Below are 20,664 nucleotides of genomic sequence, written 5' to 3' on the forward strand. Positions count from 1 at the left end.
AAAGAGTGATATGCTACAAACACTCGGACAAGACACAAAAGAAATTATTGCAGAGGAAATTATTGCAGCAATGTGGGACAAGGGTCCTCTGGATTTGAAACTGGAAGGTTGTGGGTTAAAGGCCTCGGTGGCATGTCTGTGGAATGAGCAGGGCACATCACTAGAATGCCTAGAGAACAAATGGAAGGTGCTTTGAATAAAATAATGACTTACATAAGGTAAAAATAATGATAACTCAGTGCCAAACTGAAAACCGCAATCAATGTGATTTGGAAAAGTCTCCATTAGATGTATCTTTTTGGACATCTACACTTGTCTTTTATTCCTACAAGAAAATAACATCCTCTTATAAATTAGGTGCTAAAAACACACAGCACAGATGGGCCAAATGGCCTCTTTTCATTGGCAAGCATTCTTATGTACCGTAGTTTTCAGAAGCCCAGGCTTAGTAGGCTCAAGATTCAGGTATTCAGTGTTGGTGCAGTTTTACTGTTAATATGACACTGCTGCACTCTTCATTAGTGTAGCTTTACAGCATTATCATTATTTATTATGGATTCAAAGGAAGCCAGAGAAACTAGGTCTCAGTCCCTCCCCGATGAAACAGCCATACCCAAACTAAAGGTCAAAGGGTTTGTGTACAGATATTCTTTAATCTGTGTCACTCAAACAACTTGGAAGCACATACAGTTCTAAGTTAAAAGAATTTAATTGACTTACTAGAGTCTAGAACACTGAACTCACTTCCAGAATGACCACCTCGCTGTTAACAGTAGACACTGAAAATTACAGCAGTTGAGAGAAAAACAAGTTTAAAGGAATTTCATAACATATAAATATTCCTTCCACAAATGGTGATTTTAGCTTAATGAGAGAGTGGGTACGGTCTTCAAGTCTGAGCTAATCAATCACACCAGAGTGAAATAAAACACTACAGTCCCTTCCACATGATTACAAATAATACATTTTAAAACTGTATTTGAAAGACATTAAAAATTCTTAAGTGTTTTATTAACTGCAATTAATACACATGGAAGTCAACTAAATATTGATCAAACTGTTCAATTTCATAATATGCTTAGCATTTCTTTATGGAGTCTAGCATTCATTCATCGTATTAAAAAACATTCTCCTATTCAAGCCAGATCCAAAATTACATACTGGACATTCCTGCAATTTGGCAACAACACGTTCACCAGAAAAAGAAATCTCAAACCTGCATAGCACCTGTTGACACATCACAAGCCACCCTTTTGAAGCTACTGAAAGCCAGAAACAGCAGATCTCTGGTTGGGAATGTACAGACTAATTTTTCAAGTTAGAATCAACCAGCTGTTGGAATAAAATAATCACAATCTCCCACTTCCCAGTACACAGAATACACTACAACAGAGGTGGGCACATTACTAAAATAAAAAGCAACTTACAATCCATTGTTTCTGTTGCATGTAAAGTACTTTGAGAAGTTACAAACTGAGCACTTGAATGAGCCCTGGATTTGGGTGCAGTAGAAAAATTTGTAAACATCAAAATATTTTATAGTATTTGACAATGGGTTCTGATGTGAAGAATGTTTGCATGTAGGTACACAATAGAGAGAATGTTGTAAAAAAAGAAATCCTGAACTTCCCATCATGAACTTAACTTAAACTTCATTTTTTTCATTATGGATAAAATAACCTTTTTAAAGTAACACATTGCTTGAAAAATGTCACGTTAAAAAAAGCATGATCCCTAACATTGCATAATACAATCCACAAACAGGAACAAATAAAACCTAAAAGGGTGACTATTTTCCTGAATGTTTTTGCCATTGGAAAACAAAACTCCATAAAACCATTAGTGGTGAAAAATGCACAATTAATAACATTGTTAAGAGCAATAACTGTTAGATAATGGAGAGTACAAGGATTCAAAAAGGTCTGTTATGTTTACAAAACTGGATATTGATTCCAGCAAAACGTGTTTTGAGCGTTTCAAAAAACAAACCATGTCAAAAGGCCGTCTCTGAAAATCTCTACCAAATGAAAACAGTTATATACAGTATGATGTTAGCAAAAGATCTCATCTTGCAAGTGCAGATAGTATCACCTGGCAGTTAAAATAATCCAAGGAAGATGACCATATCAAATAAGGCTATCCATGTCCAGAGTTTGCAAGTTCAAATTTTGTTCTGTATCAAAATAGAAAACAAAAACTACACCAACATTAAGCCTCCCTTTAATGCTTTTATTTGCATGCTTTATTTGTGTCTCATGAAGACAAAACCACTTAATTAATCAAAATATTTAAATAGGTTAAATGTAGGAATTCGATATAGTAACCCTAATAAGTGATATAAATATAAATCACCCTTAAAAGTTATGGGGATGAGTTAAAAAAGTAAATAATACCTTCTTTCCTTAATTGTCCAAACACAGTGTATATTCCTGCACAAAAAGTGAAAAAAATAAATAAAGGAGATATTGTAAGATTTTCAGGATAGAAAATAACAAAGATAAACTAAAGTTCATGAACAGTAGAAATAGTATAACTAACAACAATATTGGGATACTCACCAGTTGTAGGGTTTTTACAATATCAAGTATGCTAAAAAAATTGTAAACACCCCCACTCAGAGGTGAGCATGTTGCTCTTGTCTGTTGATCGGGTCTCACAGATGTGCTGCTGGCTCAGCTGCTGTCTCTGGTCTCTAGGCAAACACAGAGCTATTCTGAGAAGCTGCCAGGAATACGTACCAATCATCACAACCCAGGCAGCCCTACAAGAACATTGGTGACTTTCCCAGTGCTTATGTGGCATCAACATTAACTTCTTGACAGGAAAGACTACTACTAACTACTACAGATTGCAAAAAATGGTCTTTTAATGTCCCCCCTCGCTTTGCATCAGAGTTAGAATTGCTTAAACGTCACAAGTTGTCTTGTGGCTCTCAGTACGCCACTTTTCAGAAGAACAGATGTAGAAGAGAGTAATTAGAATTCTTCTGCTCACTATTCTTCAGTGTACAGTGTACAGATTTACCACAGGTGAAAACAGTAGAAAATTAATCAATTTTTGGGGAACACAAGCATAAATAGATGTTTTAATAGCCAAACACTCCAGTTTGGTATTGTACTTTAAAAGATATACTTGCCTCAATAATTTAAAAGGTATTGTCATAAGACCTCACTTAGACAAAGCTAAGCATGATTAAACTATGTTTTCTATTTAAATTTCTTTTTGCCTTACCCACAAGACATGTAAAACTTACCCTATTTGTAACATATGGCTTACTATGTAGCACACTCTGCATGTTATTAATTTTGGCAGGAGGTAGAATAAGAGTCATTTGATCAATTTTGTATTTTTTCTCTGATTTCTAAGAGGAAATAAAAGATCAATACCTGTAGAGAACCAATTAGTTCAGAGTACAAGGGGCCTTATTTTCTGACATCAGCCCAGCGGAGATCAGATATCTTAATGAAGCCACCATAAATGCCTCCTCCCATTCTCCACTGAAAAACAATTTAGTTTCTTAAATTACATCTCCAGAATTTTATGCTGCAACACAAAATGGTTCAACTGAAATGAAAGAGGTACAACTTAAATCTACCGTTTCAGAATACTTTTAGCTTCCAAAATCTTTGTCAGCAATGTTTGTTCTCCTTAGAAGGAACACTTTCCTTCCATTACTTTAGCCTTGCCATGAAAAGACAACTTGTTCTTTTCAAGCAATGCAAAGAAAAATACAGTATTTTTTTATAACAACCAAATCGGGCAGCACCATGGCACAGTGGCTGGCATTGCTGCCTTGTTGTGCTAGACCCCTGTGTTCAATTCTGGACCTGAGGTGCTAACTGTGTGGAGATAGTATGGTTTCCCTGTGTTGGCGTGGGTTTCCTTCAGGTGCTCTGCTTTTCTCTCACAGTCAAAATCAAACTGGCAGTTTAATTGGCTTCTGGGAAAGTAGGCTCTGCTGTGTGTGTGTCTATCTTGCGATGGACTGGCGTCCCGTCTAGGGTGTACCCTATCTTGTGTGCCTGTTGCTTGCCCGGAAAGGCTTTGCCTCCCCCACAACCCTTAATTGGATGGAGATGGAAGAAAATTGATGAAGAGATAATAACCAACTCTCACATCTTCCCTGTAATACCCTGTAGTAAATAAGGTGCAGCTGGACAGCTGGAGTGTGTCGCTCTCATACAGATTAATTGGCTTACTGACTAGAACGAGAATTAGTTACATTGTTGTGCTCTCAGTGCACGGACCGTTAGGCAATTAGCTTATTGTGGTGCTCACTTCCCACTCATAGTGGTTTGCCTGAGAAAGATACAGAAACATTTAATTGCACTTTATTTCAATTGACTGCAAAACAAAACAAAAACATAATTGCCACAATGTACTTGTTTCTCTTTTTTTAATTTTCATTGTGGACTTCAAATTGTTTGTAAATATCAATATACAGTACATTAACTGCTATTGCCTGCAGAACATTTAACCTCCCTGTTATACAGACCGGACCAAAAATCAGTTCATACATTTCACTTAGAGATGAGAGATAAGACTTTATTGACCCCGAAGGGAAATTAAGGCGTTGCAGCAGCATAACTACAACATTAGGGTAATTACATAAGTATATAGAATACAAAAATAAAATAGAGGTAAATAAAAACAATAAAAGATGTGCAAAATTTGCATAAGGTATATACAGATTGAAAATACCACAGTATAAACAGTTGATTAATGCAGTGTCCAAAAAGTACAAAAAGTATGACTCATCTGCTCATCTATAGACTATCTGCTTAGGGTACCATTAACACAGCAGGTGTCTTCTAATTTGACTCCACCTTTCCACAAGAACCCAAAACTACAACATTTTTATTTAGATATTCACTTTTCTCACATTTTTCTACACTTCCTTAACTAGTCAGTCTACGTTTCCAACTCTTGCTTTGCCCCAGTTTGCTAAACGGTCAACTTCACCCCAGTAACGGAAAACGTAGATTTAAAAGCAAGGTTAAAAGATCAATGATCAGGGGCTCAAATATTTAAGTTGCTTGCCCAGGTGTTGACTCACACTTGACTGAGCGCTGTGGAGGGTGAGGCGCAGTTAGGTGGCCAGGCGCCTATGATGTACAGTATTAAGAGACAAACGGCTCGAAGGTCAGCAGGTCAGAGGAATCTGCCTAAATGTCCGAGTACACCTGTGAAATTCACAGCTGCAAGCCGAGATGTGAAAAACATACAATTAGCTTTTTCCAAATTGTATGGGCAATGTTATGCACATAATCATGAAACCGCTGGTGTGTGCACCCAAAGCACCTCTGTCTCCAAATTGTTATCATTGATCAGGACGGAGGTCTATACCACCGGTGTGCAATTAAAACACTTACTTACATTGTCCACCAGTGGATATTTAAGCCTTGTGATGACAGTATTCCTCGTTCTGTCACAGAGTTGTGCCTTTCATTTTCCAGCGATTCTTCCTGCTTCGTTTTTTGGATCTCGCTCTCGGATTCTCCTTCGACTTTTGCTGGATTTTTCTGTCTTTGACGTGGCTTGCCTGTCCATGCTTTTTAGACTATCTTTGTAATTTGAACTCGGCTTGTTTCTCAGACAACTCTTTTGGATTTCCCTCTGTGTTTCCCTGTGAATCACCGTCTTCGGCCCTCGAAACCTGTGCTGTTTACGGACAGTGTTTTACTTTTGGCTTTGTTTGCCTGAGAAACCACTTGCTTCAGCACCTCGCCTCCCGTCTCATGGCCTTTGCACTTCATCAGGCCATGAAGACAGCATTACAGTTTCAACAAACTTAACTAACTGGCGATTAAAAAAAACAGCAGTTAAAAGACGTCTCAAAAGACTAAAAAGGAGTGTCAATTAAGACTATGAGCTGAAGCACTGAAAGAGTTTCTCTCTGTGGGCAGGGAGGTCGGGCATCAGTCACATAAGGTGAACTTTTAGATTTGTAAAAGAACCTGCAGCAAGGGTAGTGTGTAGAACCCACCACTGCAGGTTGCCATCTGAGTGGAAGCCTGTATAAGCTGTACATCTTCTTCAGCCCCAAATGAGTAGTCATGGGAGAGAAGAGAGCTGTGCCTGATGCCAGACTTGGACACACGCTCAGCACAGGACCTTTTCCCTCGAGAGTGGTCAGAAGCCATTCCTTCCATCCTTGAAGATCCAGCAAAACCCATGAGGGACTAGAAATAGGCAGTGTCAGCGAACATGAGCTAGCTAGGCGAGGGAGGCAGTACATCAGGAAGGGAGCAGTCCCTTCAGAGGCACAGCAGAATGCAGATGGCTCAGGTGTCTTTCCACATAGTGATAGCAATGCAGCCTCACACCAGCTCTCAACCATCCTAGTCTTGGCCCAGTACCCTGACACACATCCAGCTGATAAAGCAGCTGAGTGATCCAGACATTGATCAGTTCACTACAGAACTACCCGGGGGGTGGCCCAGCTCCATGTCTCTACTGGGATTATATATCAGGTGCTCCTTCGGGAGCTACGGCAGAGTGTGTGGTCCCAGTTCTCCCTGAACCTTCAGAAAATGCCAGGATTCCAAGTGAGTATGATGAAACAAGGACTGTGCTGACAGGTCTACCCTGTGGTTATCCTGCAGAACTGGAGTAATACCGAGCTAGAGTACCCTTGCACCAGTCCAAAAGTAAAGAAACTCTTAGAAGGCAAGCAGTGAGCCTTCCCTGCATGCCTTCCCCTTGTTCTTCCCCATAACAAGTTTAGCCCATGCTAGCGAAAGTCCAACCTGAATGGCTACAACAACTCTCCCACTCTTCTGGTAGCAAATCTCAGCATACCAGCTGATGTCATAATGTTGAAGCCACTCTCATAAACTACAATTTAAGACAGCTGCAGGAACAGCCTGCATCATTGGTCCAGTAGGCACCCCCACCCCCTGTAGGATCTCTTTTGAGTTTTTCTTTTTGTTTCCCAAATACAGGCTTGGAAGAACCTACTTCAGATCCACTCTGATACAACTGTGCTTATCCAGCAGGATCAGGGCACTTCTGTCTCCCAGTGCCACTTGGCTATGTGCTCACTTTTGCCAAAGACAAAGTCTGAAAGTCCACAAGAAAAGCATGCTGTGACATGATGTTTCCCCAAAGTATAACCACGAGATCATCACCATAGACCAAAAAGCAGACAGACGGTCTAGGAAAGTTTGGAATGGCAGTCTTACAATGACTTTTAGCCCTGCCTGATGCCCCTCTACACTAGGAAAGGAAAGCTCATTCCACTATTAATCCAGGCTGACAGAAAACAAAAGACTAAAGGGACTCCCGCAATTACAGGCGATGAACCCAATGAAAAGCCCAATCTGTAAGCAAAACAACCTAGGTTAGGTCCAAACATCTAGTAGTACAGGGGTGTTATGAAAAGAAAGACCTGTTGGGGACACCGCATGTTTGATCTGGTAAAAAAAAGAATCAATGAATCCATGTTTCCTTTCAGAACGACCCACATGATTTCTCATCTTGCACATCCGGAAGAAGCAGAAAGATTCAGGACCTCGAGAGAGAGAGCGCTTTACCCACCACCCAGCCAGCAGGTCTGATGCAAGCTTGACCCATTATCATCTCATCGGTAGTCATCAGTGTTCCTTTCCTAGCTTCAAAAAAGGTTTTGATAACATCAAGGTACAGGCAGTAAGCATAACCACTGATGCAGTGTTAAAAAATCAAAATCAATAAAAATCTGAACTAAAAGCAAAAAATATTTGGAATCAAAACCATTACCATGTTCAGGCTGCTATGAAAAGAACAGCTTGCCAGAATTAACAAAAGCAAAAAGGCTCTATGCCAAAAAAGTAATTTTTTATAGTGAATGTGTACGTTGTTACCAAGAACAACATAAGAACTGTGAATATGGCCTTAGTGAATATATAGTACTATAGTAACAGTAATGTGCAAATATAAAGAATTACTCACTGGGAGTTGCTCATACAGGGAAAACCACAGGTGCAGAACAAGACCATAAAGTGAAAAGCCTGAGTAAAAAAAAAAGAAACCTCCTATAAAGATCTCATGTTTCAGAAGCTGAAGTGGTAATACACAGATCCAGTACTGTGCCATGGATATGATTCCTGTATACCAACTGCACTGCATATCTATTTTTGACTCAGCCGAATGCATGTACCTGGATTTAGATGAGTGCTAGATCAACAATTATTCTTTGGCTGTCTGGACATTAGAAGGCAGCAAAGGAAGCAATTACATGTAATTTTAAAGAAGTTACATAAAAACAATTAACATCATTAATCTAAGATGTGTAACAGGATAAAAATAATTCAAAAAAGCAGATGAAACTAAAGTCAGTTCTGAAGGGAATTTGATCAACCTGACAGTAATAACCTCAAAAGAATGGAATGTTCTAAGCCAAGAAGCTTAATGTATCTTTTGTGTTTCAGATGGTAGCGGACATTTTTACATATTGCTGAACATGCATGAAAAACAGAAAGCCAACAGACTGATGTGCATAAATACACAAGACAACATTTCAATAACTTCACACAGATTTGTAGGTGCTTTAATGACCGATAGTCAAAAATAGGTTATACAAAGCTTGAAGGCCAAAATTCTTTTTGCCAGTTAGCATTAGGTTTTATCAATGGTGTCTATATTGTCATGTACAGAAACTTCTATATACTGTTAGGCACAAAACAGTTCAAAAAGTAATAAAAGTACTTTCTTCAAATACTAAACTTCCCCTACCATCCCATGAAACTAACAAGAATATAAGATTAGCTGGTGTTTTTTATTACATCTTATTATAATTCAGATAAGAGCACTTGAAGAGGTTTTTGTGTTTACTATTCAGCATTGTAATACAAATTACCTAGTGCAACACACAGGAACAAAAAATCACCATTAATGGAAAAGGCACTTCATAACAGCCAAGATACATTTGAGCTTGACAATACAAAACAGAAAAAAAATAATGGCTTACTGCTTTATGTTTTCTAAGCGTGTATTATCCCAAACATACATAACACTAGAGCCTCTAAATACATAACGGAGTACTACCTTTGGTAAAGGAATGTAGTCTTATAGTGTTAAACCAACAAACATTAAAACATTATCTTTGGCATTGTCCACCACAGTTGGAAAAACAAATACTCAAAACATGGGTACTGTAGGACAATTCTATCAGTAATTTGGAATTAATATACTAATATGGTTACTGTTTAAAAATACAGGCTTTGGAACGCAACAGCATTGAGGCCATTAATGTAATAAAAACAGTGTACTATCAATATTTAACAATGCTGGCATGATGTTCAAATTAAAGTATAATGGTATAAAACATCATGCATGCAAAAGATATGTATACACACATGCTGAATTTAATCCAATAACCTTTGAGAAGTCACATACCTGTACATGGTCAAAATGAACAAATGTAAGCAAACTGTTGTCAGCCTTTTATGATACAAATCTAAAATTGGCTGTAGACTTGTAGTAGCGTTTTCTTCAAAAACCTGCCTTCTGTCACTTTCAAAATGAAACCCCTTGTAAAGTACCTTGTGAATATCCTAGATTTACAGGCTCGTAAATATTTATAGTATGAATCACTTCCTTTTTTAGCCCAGTTCTGTCACAACCGATATAAAGCATTTCACCTTCAATATAGTGTCATAATCAGTGTTTTACAATATAAAACTATACGCTTCCTAAAATTTTTACAAGTGTTAATGTACTGTACATAGTGCATTTTCTTCCATTACAATCAACTGGATTTTACCCAACCACTATATGATATGATGTATCCTTCAAATATAGAATACATTACTGTTTAGAAGTTCACTTATGGGAAACCAAACTGAATTTATATCATTCAAAATCACATGTGTATGACCATTTCTTCACTTGTCTGTTACGAGTGATGTAGGAAAAAATACAATTGTTATAAAATGTATACCAGTTATGGGAAAAATGTGTGAGGCATACAGAATTAAGAGCCTGTAGACAGTCTGATTAGTATACCACAGAATCTTTGTCAAACATTATTGAAAATGGATGGTAAACCTGGAAATAATAATAGAAACAGAAATAGAAACACTGGGTTCCTGTAATAAAGGGGATTCTCAGCATGCCTGAGTGTGTTGCAGGCATACAAAATATGATTACCTGATACTAAGGCTCTCTACAGCATTTATAAAATAATGCCAAGTTAATAGTGATAGTGAGATTGCAGTTAATGTCTTAGTGTTTAGTTTTCAGATCCTCCTTCCTATACAATACCTAAAATAGCAGTTAAGCAAAATTTGTTTGTTGTGAATAAGCATATCAATAAGTTTAGACAATAAGTCTAAACAGGACAGCTACCACTGCTCCCAGCTGAAGTCATCACTGCCGCCGAACACTAAAAAGAAGCCCAGGATTGTGAGGAAAATCACTGTGTTGCCTGCCATTACCAGTCCGCAAGCGCCCCACTTGATCTGGAACACAAAGCACAATAACAGCTCAACGGTCAGAAAATGAACAAGCAAAAACTGGCAAAAATATTAATAACCATCAGTCTGCCTAAGCTCTCAAGACCATAAAACGTTTCACAACCTATGCTGCAATGGTGCTTTCCTGATATGGAAAACAGCAGATGCATTTACACTGTGATTCCACTGTACAAGCTAGATGCTCATTCCTGCGGTAATTACCTTGAACTTCAAACAAACTGGCTGAATGATTGATTTTTGATCAATTTATTCTATACACCATTTTCTTATTCGGTTAATTACCACATGGGGAGGAGTGAAATCTTACTAAAATAAAGAATATCTGGTCTCTGCTACCATTTAAAGTACTTTGTAAGCATGGGTGTTTTATGGATATACCAATACCGAGCATCAAAACAAATGTATTACTTTATAAATGAATGCATTTAGAAAAATAAAGTACACAAATATCAGATACTGATTAAATGTTTTCAGTATCATTTTGTTTCATCATCAGGTAATTTCACCTGTTGAATGCAAAGCCTAGATCAAGAAGCTTGAGAAACAAGCAGGTAAAAACACCACTTATCAAGAGAACAATGGCTTATATCAAAGGCTGAAGTACTGTAAGTCACCCCGGGTAGACTCAACAGCAAAGGAGCCAAATCTCTTTAGCAATGAATCGAGCAATATATCAGTGAGTGTATATTGAGGACATGCAGAAAGACACAACTGCTGTGGACAAAAGACAAACCAATGGGGTTGTCCAAGTGTGATGGCCTAGACAACTGTGTATTTGCTTCAAAACTCCATTGGTTGTGTTTAATGGCAACCTTACTGCATGGATCTACATTGGTCATGTCATGTGCCCTCACTTACTGTCCTTCCTGTGTCCTCATCCCGACGTGAACACATTCTAACAGGAAAAGCACATTCCCGTGCTGCTAATGTAAAAAATGCTTTGTGACAAAATGAGAATGTGACAGATATGCTACAGATTCGCTACTCGCCAGACTTGACCCCAGCATTTCTGGATAAGATGGTATGACTTGTGACAATGCTTATACAGTATATGGCATTCTAACAGTGGTAAGTGCTACTAGCCTGTGACTTTTACAGTAGATCCCATGTTGATTAGCCTTGTCGTGTTAATAAGACAAGTGACTTACATCTGACTGTTAAAATATCCATACACCTACTACAAAAAGTGTCCTTTGGATCATGAAGTTGTTGCAGTTATAAATAATGTTTCCTTTTTTTCGTGGTATACAGATATAAATAATACAGTATATTCTGTAATATTCAATATGTAATATATAACATAATGCTGAATTCTTGGTATAACTGAAAAAATAACAATACCAAGAGAAGATTCACACCATGGGTTTTGTCATACTTCTACAACTATCTTGAAAATTTTTCAGTTAATGATGGGTGATTGTGTTGAGGATATATCACAAAAACACAAGAATTAAAAGTTTACAGTCAAGAGATACCGAAAAATTTACTTAGACCTAATGATTGTTGAAAACATAAACAATTAATGTAAAAGAAGAAATTCACGGTGTAGTACAGAGAATAAGATTAGGTCTGACCACCAAAGCCACTACAAAAAAAACCATCAGAAGCAAGAAGGTCTGTGAAATTATATTCCCTTTGATTCTCATACAAATAAAACTTCAAGGCTACTTGTGGATTTTGAAAGAACCTTGGGTTTAAAATTTAGTCTTTTAATTTATTTTTTAAATCAAGGAAATTACAGAAGTTTCTTATTACTATTGTTTTTCTTTTATATCTCTCGTCACATCTGCACATACAAAAATAACTTTTTTGTACACTCTACAAGTTAAATATGTCTTAATGCTCCTCCAAAACAAACATTTGGTGGTGTTCTACTGGCAAATGTGCTAATGCATACATGTATTTATTACTTTATCCAGCTGTAATCTAATTTGTTTTGTAAGTGAAGCCTCAGGCAAGGTTTTATATTTCTATAAAGACTTCTACACATCTCCCCAGAGTTTTCATTCTGGAGATCTGCCCAAAGTCAAGCGTTCAGCTCCAAATCATCTTTACTCCAGGAATGCAGACATCCACTGCATTACTTAAGCCACTTGGTTTACTTAAATTGTGAGCATGATGCAGGCTTTGTGACATCATGCCTTTGAAGAAAAGTCTGTTACATCCCGATGCTTCTGTCAAAAATCACAGGTGTCAGTGAATAGCAGTAAAATGAAGCAGTTTAAAATGTGGCCTTCAGAGTCTACCGTTTTTCTCAACACTTTTATATATAATATATACTGTATATAAAATATAAAATAAGGTGGCTAATGTACTGTCCATGTTATATTAATATTAATTTACTGTCACTTCCCCAGTTCCTGTGCCTTAATTGGTTACAATCACTTCCAGGTATAGAATTTTAAAATCAAGATTAATCAAAATTTAGAGATGAGATGGATTGCAGATATTTCTGAAATGAAAAACATAACTCTAAATTTCATATATATTATATTTATCAAATCTTAATATAAGCGATCTACAAATTCCTCATTTGTAGATTCTAATGAATTGAGATGCTGTTGAAATAATATGAAAATCTGCATTCCATCTCTAAGTGTAAGACACAATGGAGGCAGATCTTGGAATTCAAAATTCAGTGTTTTCAGAGAAAGGCACTCACCAGTTCAACCCGAGCAAGAATAATCGGGAGACCGAATGCTGAAACCACAATCCCTGTAGTGAAGAAATATGCCAGCTCTCGACATGCATTGCTGGCTGCATCCGTGTCGTCGCTCACTCTTTTAGCAATGAAGTGAGGAATAGGTGACACAGCATAAAACATCAAGACAAACAGAGGCCAGTACACTCTGCAAAAGAAGTAAAGAAACAAGAAGGAATACATTCGTGAACAACTTGCTTTTATCCCTGTTTTGACATGGCTGCTAGCTAACCTCAGTCATGCCTCATTGTGACTAGGTCTATTTTGCTGTAGTTCTTTCAGTCTCCTTTATGGGGATTAAAACCATTTAAATACATTATATAATGAGAAACTGTTTATACTCATCCCCAACAGTACAAAGTTGATGACATGAAGACCTGTTTAACATCACGGCATAAAATAACAGAGCTTAATGACTCGTCATCATCAAATGAAGGTTGCAGTGCTGCTGGGAAATTTGAAGACTGTATTTTACAATGGTGAGAACATCCAGGTTATGTCAAACTAAGAAGGAATGTGTACTTATCATCTTGCACAACTCTTCCCTTACAGGTTCACTTAAGAAAAGGCTGTGCACATACCCATACTCTTCCAAGGCACATCCCAGCATGAGGAACGTTAGGCCAATCGCACCACTGAAGGACAGCCCCACTAAAGCTGAAAGACAGATTAAAGAACCCTGTTATACAGTACATATCAGCCTCAAGAAGAAATTAAAAGGGGTAGCAATCAAGCTGCCACATTGGTTTACTCTGGAATCCCATTCTCACACATATACACCATCTGGTTGGTACTAGGATTATACATATAAGTTTTGCAACTAATTGGCAAAAGCAGTTTTCATAACAGGCTGCATTTCTCAAAATGCACTGCTTGTGAGCATGACAATTATCATAGATTTGCAGGTTTAAGAAAGAAAAACAAACTGCTGTTGATGAAAATTGCTATTCAGTCTGCTCATAAGACAAATGTTTTAAAATGGTTTGTGACTAGGTGGGTCAGCCCACTGTCTTGATTGTGGCAAGACCCCATTTTGTGTCATATATTTATACCTGTCAAGGGTAGAGAGAGGTGGAGCCACATTTCTGTCTGGTCTATAAATACAAGCAGTTCCAAAAGTGGGAAGATAAAAGGCAATTGCTACAAATTCTTTACAATCACTATAGTCACTACGGTGTTTAAGACGCTGAATACAGAAGCAATGGATTAACTTTTGAATGACTAGTGCTGCCACCTAGTGAAACAACCAGTAATTGTCAATAATAAATACAAGCAAAAGAGATCGAGAATCTTTTTTACATCTCTCCTGTAAAAGTGGTGAATTGGTCCCATTAAAAATAATGTAATAAATATATAAAGATGTATTCAAACTCTGTTAAGTTAAAGGGCTAAGAATCATCATGAAGCTACAATAAGAGATTATTAAAATACTAATACCTTTTTAATCACTGCCTAACTCACAGTTGTTTTGTGGATTTTTTTAATGAGGATTTACACTACACTTAACCGGATGTGTAAACTAATATTAAGCTAAATCTGTACATACTTATAGAATCTTTTGGTCTCAAGATAAATAAAAATGGAATATTCTTACAGGACGCTTTACAGTTAAGTAGGAGAACTGCCAACTCTCTTCTTCCTGAGATACTACAGTTTATTAAAACCTGAGTTGGAAGGCAGACAAGCTGGCAAATGTGATAAGTGAATCAATTCCAAGCTAAACAAGCCAATAACAGATTATATATACATATTATATACCGTATTTTATTTTTTCCAAGATTAGGCTAAACCAAATCATTTCCCACAGGGACTTACTCATTCCCTCAACAGTGTAAGGTAAGTTTTCTATCCCAATGGAGAAAATTTTGCTTTACTGCTCCAGATAAGAAGAAATCTTACTGAGCACATAAACAATGAAGTTAGGACAGCAAGTAGAGTCTTTCCAAAGACCTCAATACTGGAGGAAAACCTACATGTGTACAAAAGTGGATTATATAGAAGCAGTTTAAGCACATAAACCATGAGAAACAATAATCAGAAAAACAGCCTATTTTACCCATAAGTGCCTGTCATGTTACAATACATAAACACAGCACCTTTATCAAGTCTAGATCTGAAGGAGCGCAGCCTCTATGCCTCCACAATGGGCCCCAGACCAAAATGGAAGGAGAACAGACGGTAACGTTTGCTTCTTACAGGGCAGTGTGGTGGCTCTGTGGCTAAGGATCTCAGCCTATGGCTGTACTTTTGCTGGATCGTATCCCACAGCCAGCAGAGTAATCCTACTCTGTTGGGTCCCTGAGCAAGGCCCTTAACCCCAACTGCTCCAGGGGCGCTGTATAAATGGCTGACCCTGCGCTCTGACCCCAAGCTTCTCTCTGTGTCTCGTGGAGAGGAAGTTGGGGTATGCGAAAAGACTAATTCCTATTACAAGAAATTGTATATGCCCAATAAAGTGATCTTATCTATACTGTACTCACTTGGTGTGCTGGACAGAGATGCCAGTTATCAAAAATTGTACTGAAAAGATTGTTAACATATGAAGAAGAACAAAATATTTGCATAGTGATATACAAATAGCTTTTTAATAATAATGCCTGCCCCAATCCCGAAGCTTCTTCACCTGTGAACAAAAAAGGTGGTCACATTGCCACATTTTTTGTCAAGCCTCAGATGTTCACCTATTACTTCTACTGCTGAGAGGCCTCCTTTCCTTATTTTGCAAGCAAAGGTCTTAATCGCTTTTAGAAAGGAGGTACACGATCAAGCAACAAATGTACCAACAGAGTGGTGCTTATCAGGACGCAATGTACAGCAAGTTAAACAATGAATCCATCAAGAGGGAAAGGGTTCTTCCCCTGCTCTTACCAAAATAAAGACAGTTCAAAATGAACAAATAGGTTTTGATTTGCTTAACTCTAAATGTTGGTGAACTGCCAAAGCAACTGACATTAGCTTCCATTATTTGGGGGGGACTGAGTTCTTAAAATATTTCACCTTGAAAGTAAGATGTGGTTTATTAGCTATTTATATGACCTGTTTTATTCTTTAATAGATTATCTATTTTAATCATATTACGTTTCAAAGGCATTGACAAAGTCAAGTCACCAGATTTATTCAGAATGAACAGTGAAACACTAGAGGACACAAGTGAAAACGAAAACCAAGAGCAGAAGGCATTTCTACTTTGTGCAAATGTGAAACAACCTGCCAAGCCATGTTTTGGAAGCCAATACTTCAGGTTCTTTAAAGAACAAGTTGGATGGGAGCCTTAGATCAACTGCTGAATACCAAACGTGCTGATGGGCCAGTTGCCTTCCTCTCGTTTGTGAGATTTCATGCATTTTTATCTATGAAGGTAATTTAGTCGTGTTTTGTAATATGAAGGTAATGCGCAATGAAATAAAAATAAATTAAAAGGCTTATCAGCACTGAAACGCGTCCAAAACCCATTTGCCCTGCATATGTAATTACAGGAAACTGTTGTAGAGTTCACAACACAATTTGTCACTATAACTACGTTTTATTCTCGGTGGCAATACATGTTTATTAACTAGTAAAATATTACTTTGTGTGAGCATAGTCTGTTTTAAGAAAGAGCGTATGAATGTCGGTGTCATAAATAATTATAACTATTATTAAATGTAAATAATTTCAAAGGAAAATACCTTTAATCCCGGCCATGTTCTTCAAATTAGCTGCAGTTTTCTTCCTTTGTTTTTTAATATGCAAGATCACTTCCCGTTTCCTCAAACCAGCGACTTGTCTGTGTTCGACTACTTGGGTCTATCAGTACGGCGAGGTTGCTGACGAAAATACACGAAACATCCCGAAAGCTACTGTGCTGTTTGGGTAGCTCAAGCGTATTTTATTCAAAACCAGAAATGTACTGGGTTAATTTCAAGAATTTACAGACATTTTCATATTACATTGTCCCTATATACCCATCAGGATATATGTCATTGCTTTTATACTAAGACAATAAACACTGGTTTCTGCCTACCTTTAGAAAACCGAAAAAGGGGAACAACTCTGGGTCAGTGTCAGGAAGATAACGCACCTGAAGAATAAATGTTAGGAATGTGTCAGAAGCTTAAAGCTGTATAAAATAGAAGAGTAGGACTGTCGTGCCATGTGAAATCTTATTGCAGTATTACTACGGTCAGATGACTTTTGTAAAGATACAGAACAATCGTTTTTCTCCTCCGGATCTGATCAATTAAAAATTGCTGAACTGTCATATACAGTGCATAAAATTAACTACAGATGGCTCTTTGCCTTATATGATCACCACTTCTATAACTTTGCTAGCCTTATTTACTTAAACCGCCAGGAAAATGGAAAAAGCTCATCAATATTGGCACATTTGAAGAAAATGATCATTATTAATTGGAAGTAAAGTTCTAAAGACATGGAGTAATTTGTGTGTCAAACTCAATTGCTGGAGAGTCCAGTGTTTTCTGTTCTTTATTCCAGCCTGAGTAGTCAGTTATACAACCAAATTATGTTCCAAGTTATCCAAAATATGTTTATTTCCTAAGGTCTTTTACAGCTGATTACTCAAAACCTTTAATTTACTTAAATATAAAGTTGCCAATAAAACCCCTCAAAGCCAGTTTAGATGTATTAAATTATGCAATCAGTTACCCAGAGGAAATATGGAGTATTTGTCAGGGGTAACGGATTCCCCTGACAGAGAAACACCTACCAACAGATTAACTCTGGAAATCTCCAGAGTTGGAGTCCCTTGGATTAAGATAAATCCTGATATGACAGTAAGATTTAAAACTAACCATTTTCACCAAAGTACATACAGTACTATAAAATGATGATAATGGTTTGCTTGCGTTTGTATGATATTTTCGTCCCAAAAAATTCCAAAGCACTTCACACATAAGAAGGTACCCACCTCTGTAATGAAAGGCAAACATAACCTCACAGCAGATCAGGAAGAGAAATTACTTTACCAATTTATTTAAGGATTGAACTAGACTGATGAAAACCAGAGAGAAACATTGGGGCTATCTCCCCTACTTTTATCAGACCTCTTTAATAACCAAGTAGTCAGCACCTCAGTACCATTTGGCAATTCTGGTCCAGATGAAAGAGCACCACCTACTGGTCCACCAACATCACTACACTGAAGGTAGTCCCAGTGCTGTGCTGACCAGACCCAGTCTGGCTTAGCCTGAGATGTGTAGAGATCAGGTGGCTAAGAACTTTTTAATATATATGTTACGTCCCAGTGTGTGTTCTGTGTGTGTTTTTTCTGTTATGTCCACACTGCTGACCCTTGATTGTTCTCTCTTCCCCATTGGCCCACCATTACACCACACTTTCAGTATGACGTCATCCTCAATTAGCTCTCAGCCAATCAGAACACATTTTATTCACTATATAACATGGAAGTTTTCAGCAAGGAGAGGCCTTTTGTGTGACTTCGGTCCCGTTTGGTTTTGGTTATCGCTTCGCTTCGCTTCTGGTTATTGCTTCGGCTTCGTTTGTTGGTTTGTTTTGCTTTGTGTGTGTGTGTGTATTTTTGTATAGCTTCAGCTTTGTTGTTTTGTTGGTTTTTTTTGTTAGTTTCTTTGTACTTTCGTTTGTTTGTGTGTTCATCCTTGTTTTGCCATTACCTTGCCCCAGTGTTACATGTTCAACTTTTGTGTTCTTTTGTACCCTGCTCCTGTTGATTACTCTTGTTTTCCCTTATTTGTATTCCTGGTTCACTTGTGTTTTTGTGTGAACTTTTGTATATGAGGTTAGTTTAGGTTGTTGGGTACACTTACACACTTAGTTGATTTTGTATTAGTACACTAGTTTAGTACGGGTGAGTGCCGTTTGTCTTGTATGGTTTTGGGTAGTCAGTGCAGGTTAGCTAAGGTGTTGAAGACGCCGGAGACCGTGTGTTTCGGGTTTTCTTTTGTAGTCAGATTAGCTTTCCCTCACTGTCCTAGCCATCTCCATTTTGTTTGTTATTTTCTTTCCTTTGGCACCACTCTAGTTCCTTACCCTTGTTATCACGCTTCCTAGTCCCTCACCAAAACCCACCTGCTTCCAAAAGAATTATCCTAAATGTTACACCCCTTTACCTCTAGACACTTGGGGTTGTAACAATATAATTAGGATTTTGGAAAACAAAATGTCTCCTCAATATATTTATATAAAGGAAACCATTTTCGACTACCTGTCTGAAAAGAGATAATAGACTGAGAAAATATTTTTGTTGTTTTTTTATTTGTGCATTGCACATCATATATACAGGCTGGTATGGGTAACGGAACCAACAAGTCACAGTAACATAATCCACATTTCAGTAATACTTTTACAGCAGACAAGCAAACACATGTTGTATCAAAACTCACCACCTTTTCTGAAGTTGTTTTTTTTGACAGCACACAGCCAATATGTGAAGGTTAGCCTGAACATTGCACATCTCAAAATAGACACATCTCAGTAAACAGGGGGTTATCTTGCAAATGTACTCAAATGCACATTTTTTACCACAAGTCTGGTCACCGTGATATTCTGTGCACTGTATAAATCACACCAGGTTATGGGATATATACAGTATAATTTGTTAATACAAATTTCTTAGTACTACTTAGTATACAATGAAGGAGACACCTGTGTGCGTATAATATTGTGGCATTTTTACTCCTGTTTGGCATTTATTAAACATTAATCACTAACAGCAATTAAACAGCCCATTTCAAGTGGAAGAGTGTGCAAGAATTAAGGTACTTGTTCTTCATTATAAACCAAGCATGTATTCCTAATGAAAAACGAATGTACAGTACCAACACAGTAGCAAATTACTGTGTGTAAAGGATATCCAATAACTCTATTTGTGTCTGTGATAATTCTGGGTGTTGCATATACAAATTAATTTTAAAGAAGTGTGCAGTTGTGAATTGCATGGTTAATTTAGAGCCAATAATTTGCAATTAGTAAATTATGCTTCATACTTCATGTCATAAATTCAATCCATAAAATCACTGCTGGGTCTATAGTATCTGATCGTGTAATTAACTGAATTTCAAGTCTAGACACACACTCAAAGTTATTTTATTGTAATTTCTGGATTTTCAAAAAAAAGCAGAAATAAACCATCTAACAAAAAGTGTTAGGGCTTCTAAAATACACTAGATATAACTTGTCAATCTATGTATCACGGAAGCTCATGGAATACTTCATACTTCATACTTCATGGAATCCAGCACAACAGGTGAAAACAGCCCAGAAGATGGAGACTTCATTGATCTGGTGAAAATTAAGCTTCTTTTTCATAGTTACAGAAAAATGGAAGATCACACTTGTTCTTAAAAAAACAGAAGCTAAATAATCTAACCTTTGTTAATGCATTATGCTACAAATATCACCCAGAAATTAAACTCAGATTTGCTTTTTAAAATAAAATCTGTCCACAAATACTATAAAGTTAAATACATTAGTAAGTAAATTCTCAGACTTAAATCAATCATAGCTTGAGTTCAAAGAACACAGAAT

General features: G+C 37.2%; 1 protein-coding gene across 1 annotated transcript; it reads right to left on the bottom strand.

Moving 5' to 3' along the window:
* Window positions 1-8,498: 8,498 nt before the first annotated feature.
* LOC148823563 (leptin receptor gene-related protein) lies at window positions 8,499-16,964 on the bottom strand. Its single transcript, XM_088926855.1, has 4 exons — window positions 16,827-16,964; window positions 13,740-13,815; window positions 13,120-13,306; window positions 8,499-10,442 (listed from the first exon to the last, which is right to left on the bottom strand). The coding sequence occupies exons 1-4, from the start codon at window positions 16,840-16,842 to the stop codon at window positions 10,326-10,328; spliced, it is 396 nt and encodes a 131-aa protein (XP_088782981.1). The 5' UTR covers window positions 16,843-16,964; the 3' UTR covers window positions 8,499-10,325.
* Between the last annotated feature and the right edge of the window lie 3,700 nt (window positions 16,965-20,664).

The sequence above is a fragment of the Atractosteus spatula genome, chromosome 11 (genome assembly GCF_055471065.1).
Source record: "Atractosteus spatula isolate fAtrSpa1 chromosome 11, fAtrSpa1.hap1, whole genome shotgun sequence".
NCBI classification, from domain to species: domain Eukaryota; kingdom Metazoa; phylum Chordata; class Actinopteri; order Semionotiformes; family Lepisosteidae; genus Atractosteus; species Atractosteus spatula.

Excerpts from the sequence above, each read along its gene's own strand:
- LOC148823563 (XM_088926855.1), bottom strand. Across the intron at positions 13,307-13,739 it reads TGTGCCTTGGAAGAGTATGG|AGTGTACTGGCCTCTGTTTG; the intron begins GTATGTGCACAG and ends CTTCTTTTGCAG. Across the intron at positions 10,443-13,119 it reads TTCTTGCTCGGGTTGAACTG|ATCAAGTGGGGCGCTTGCGG; the intron begins GTGAGTGCCTTT and ends TTTGTGTTCCAG.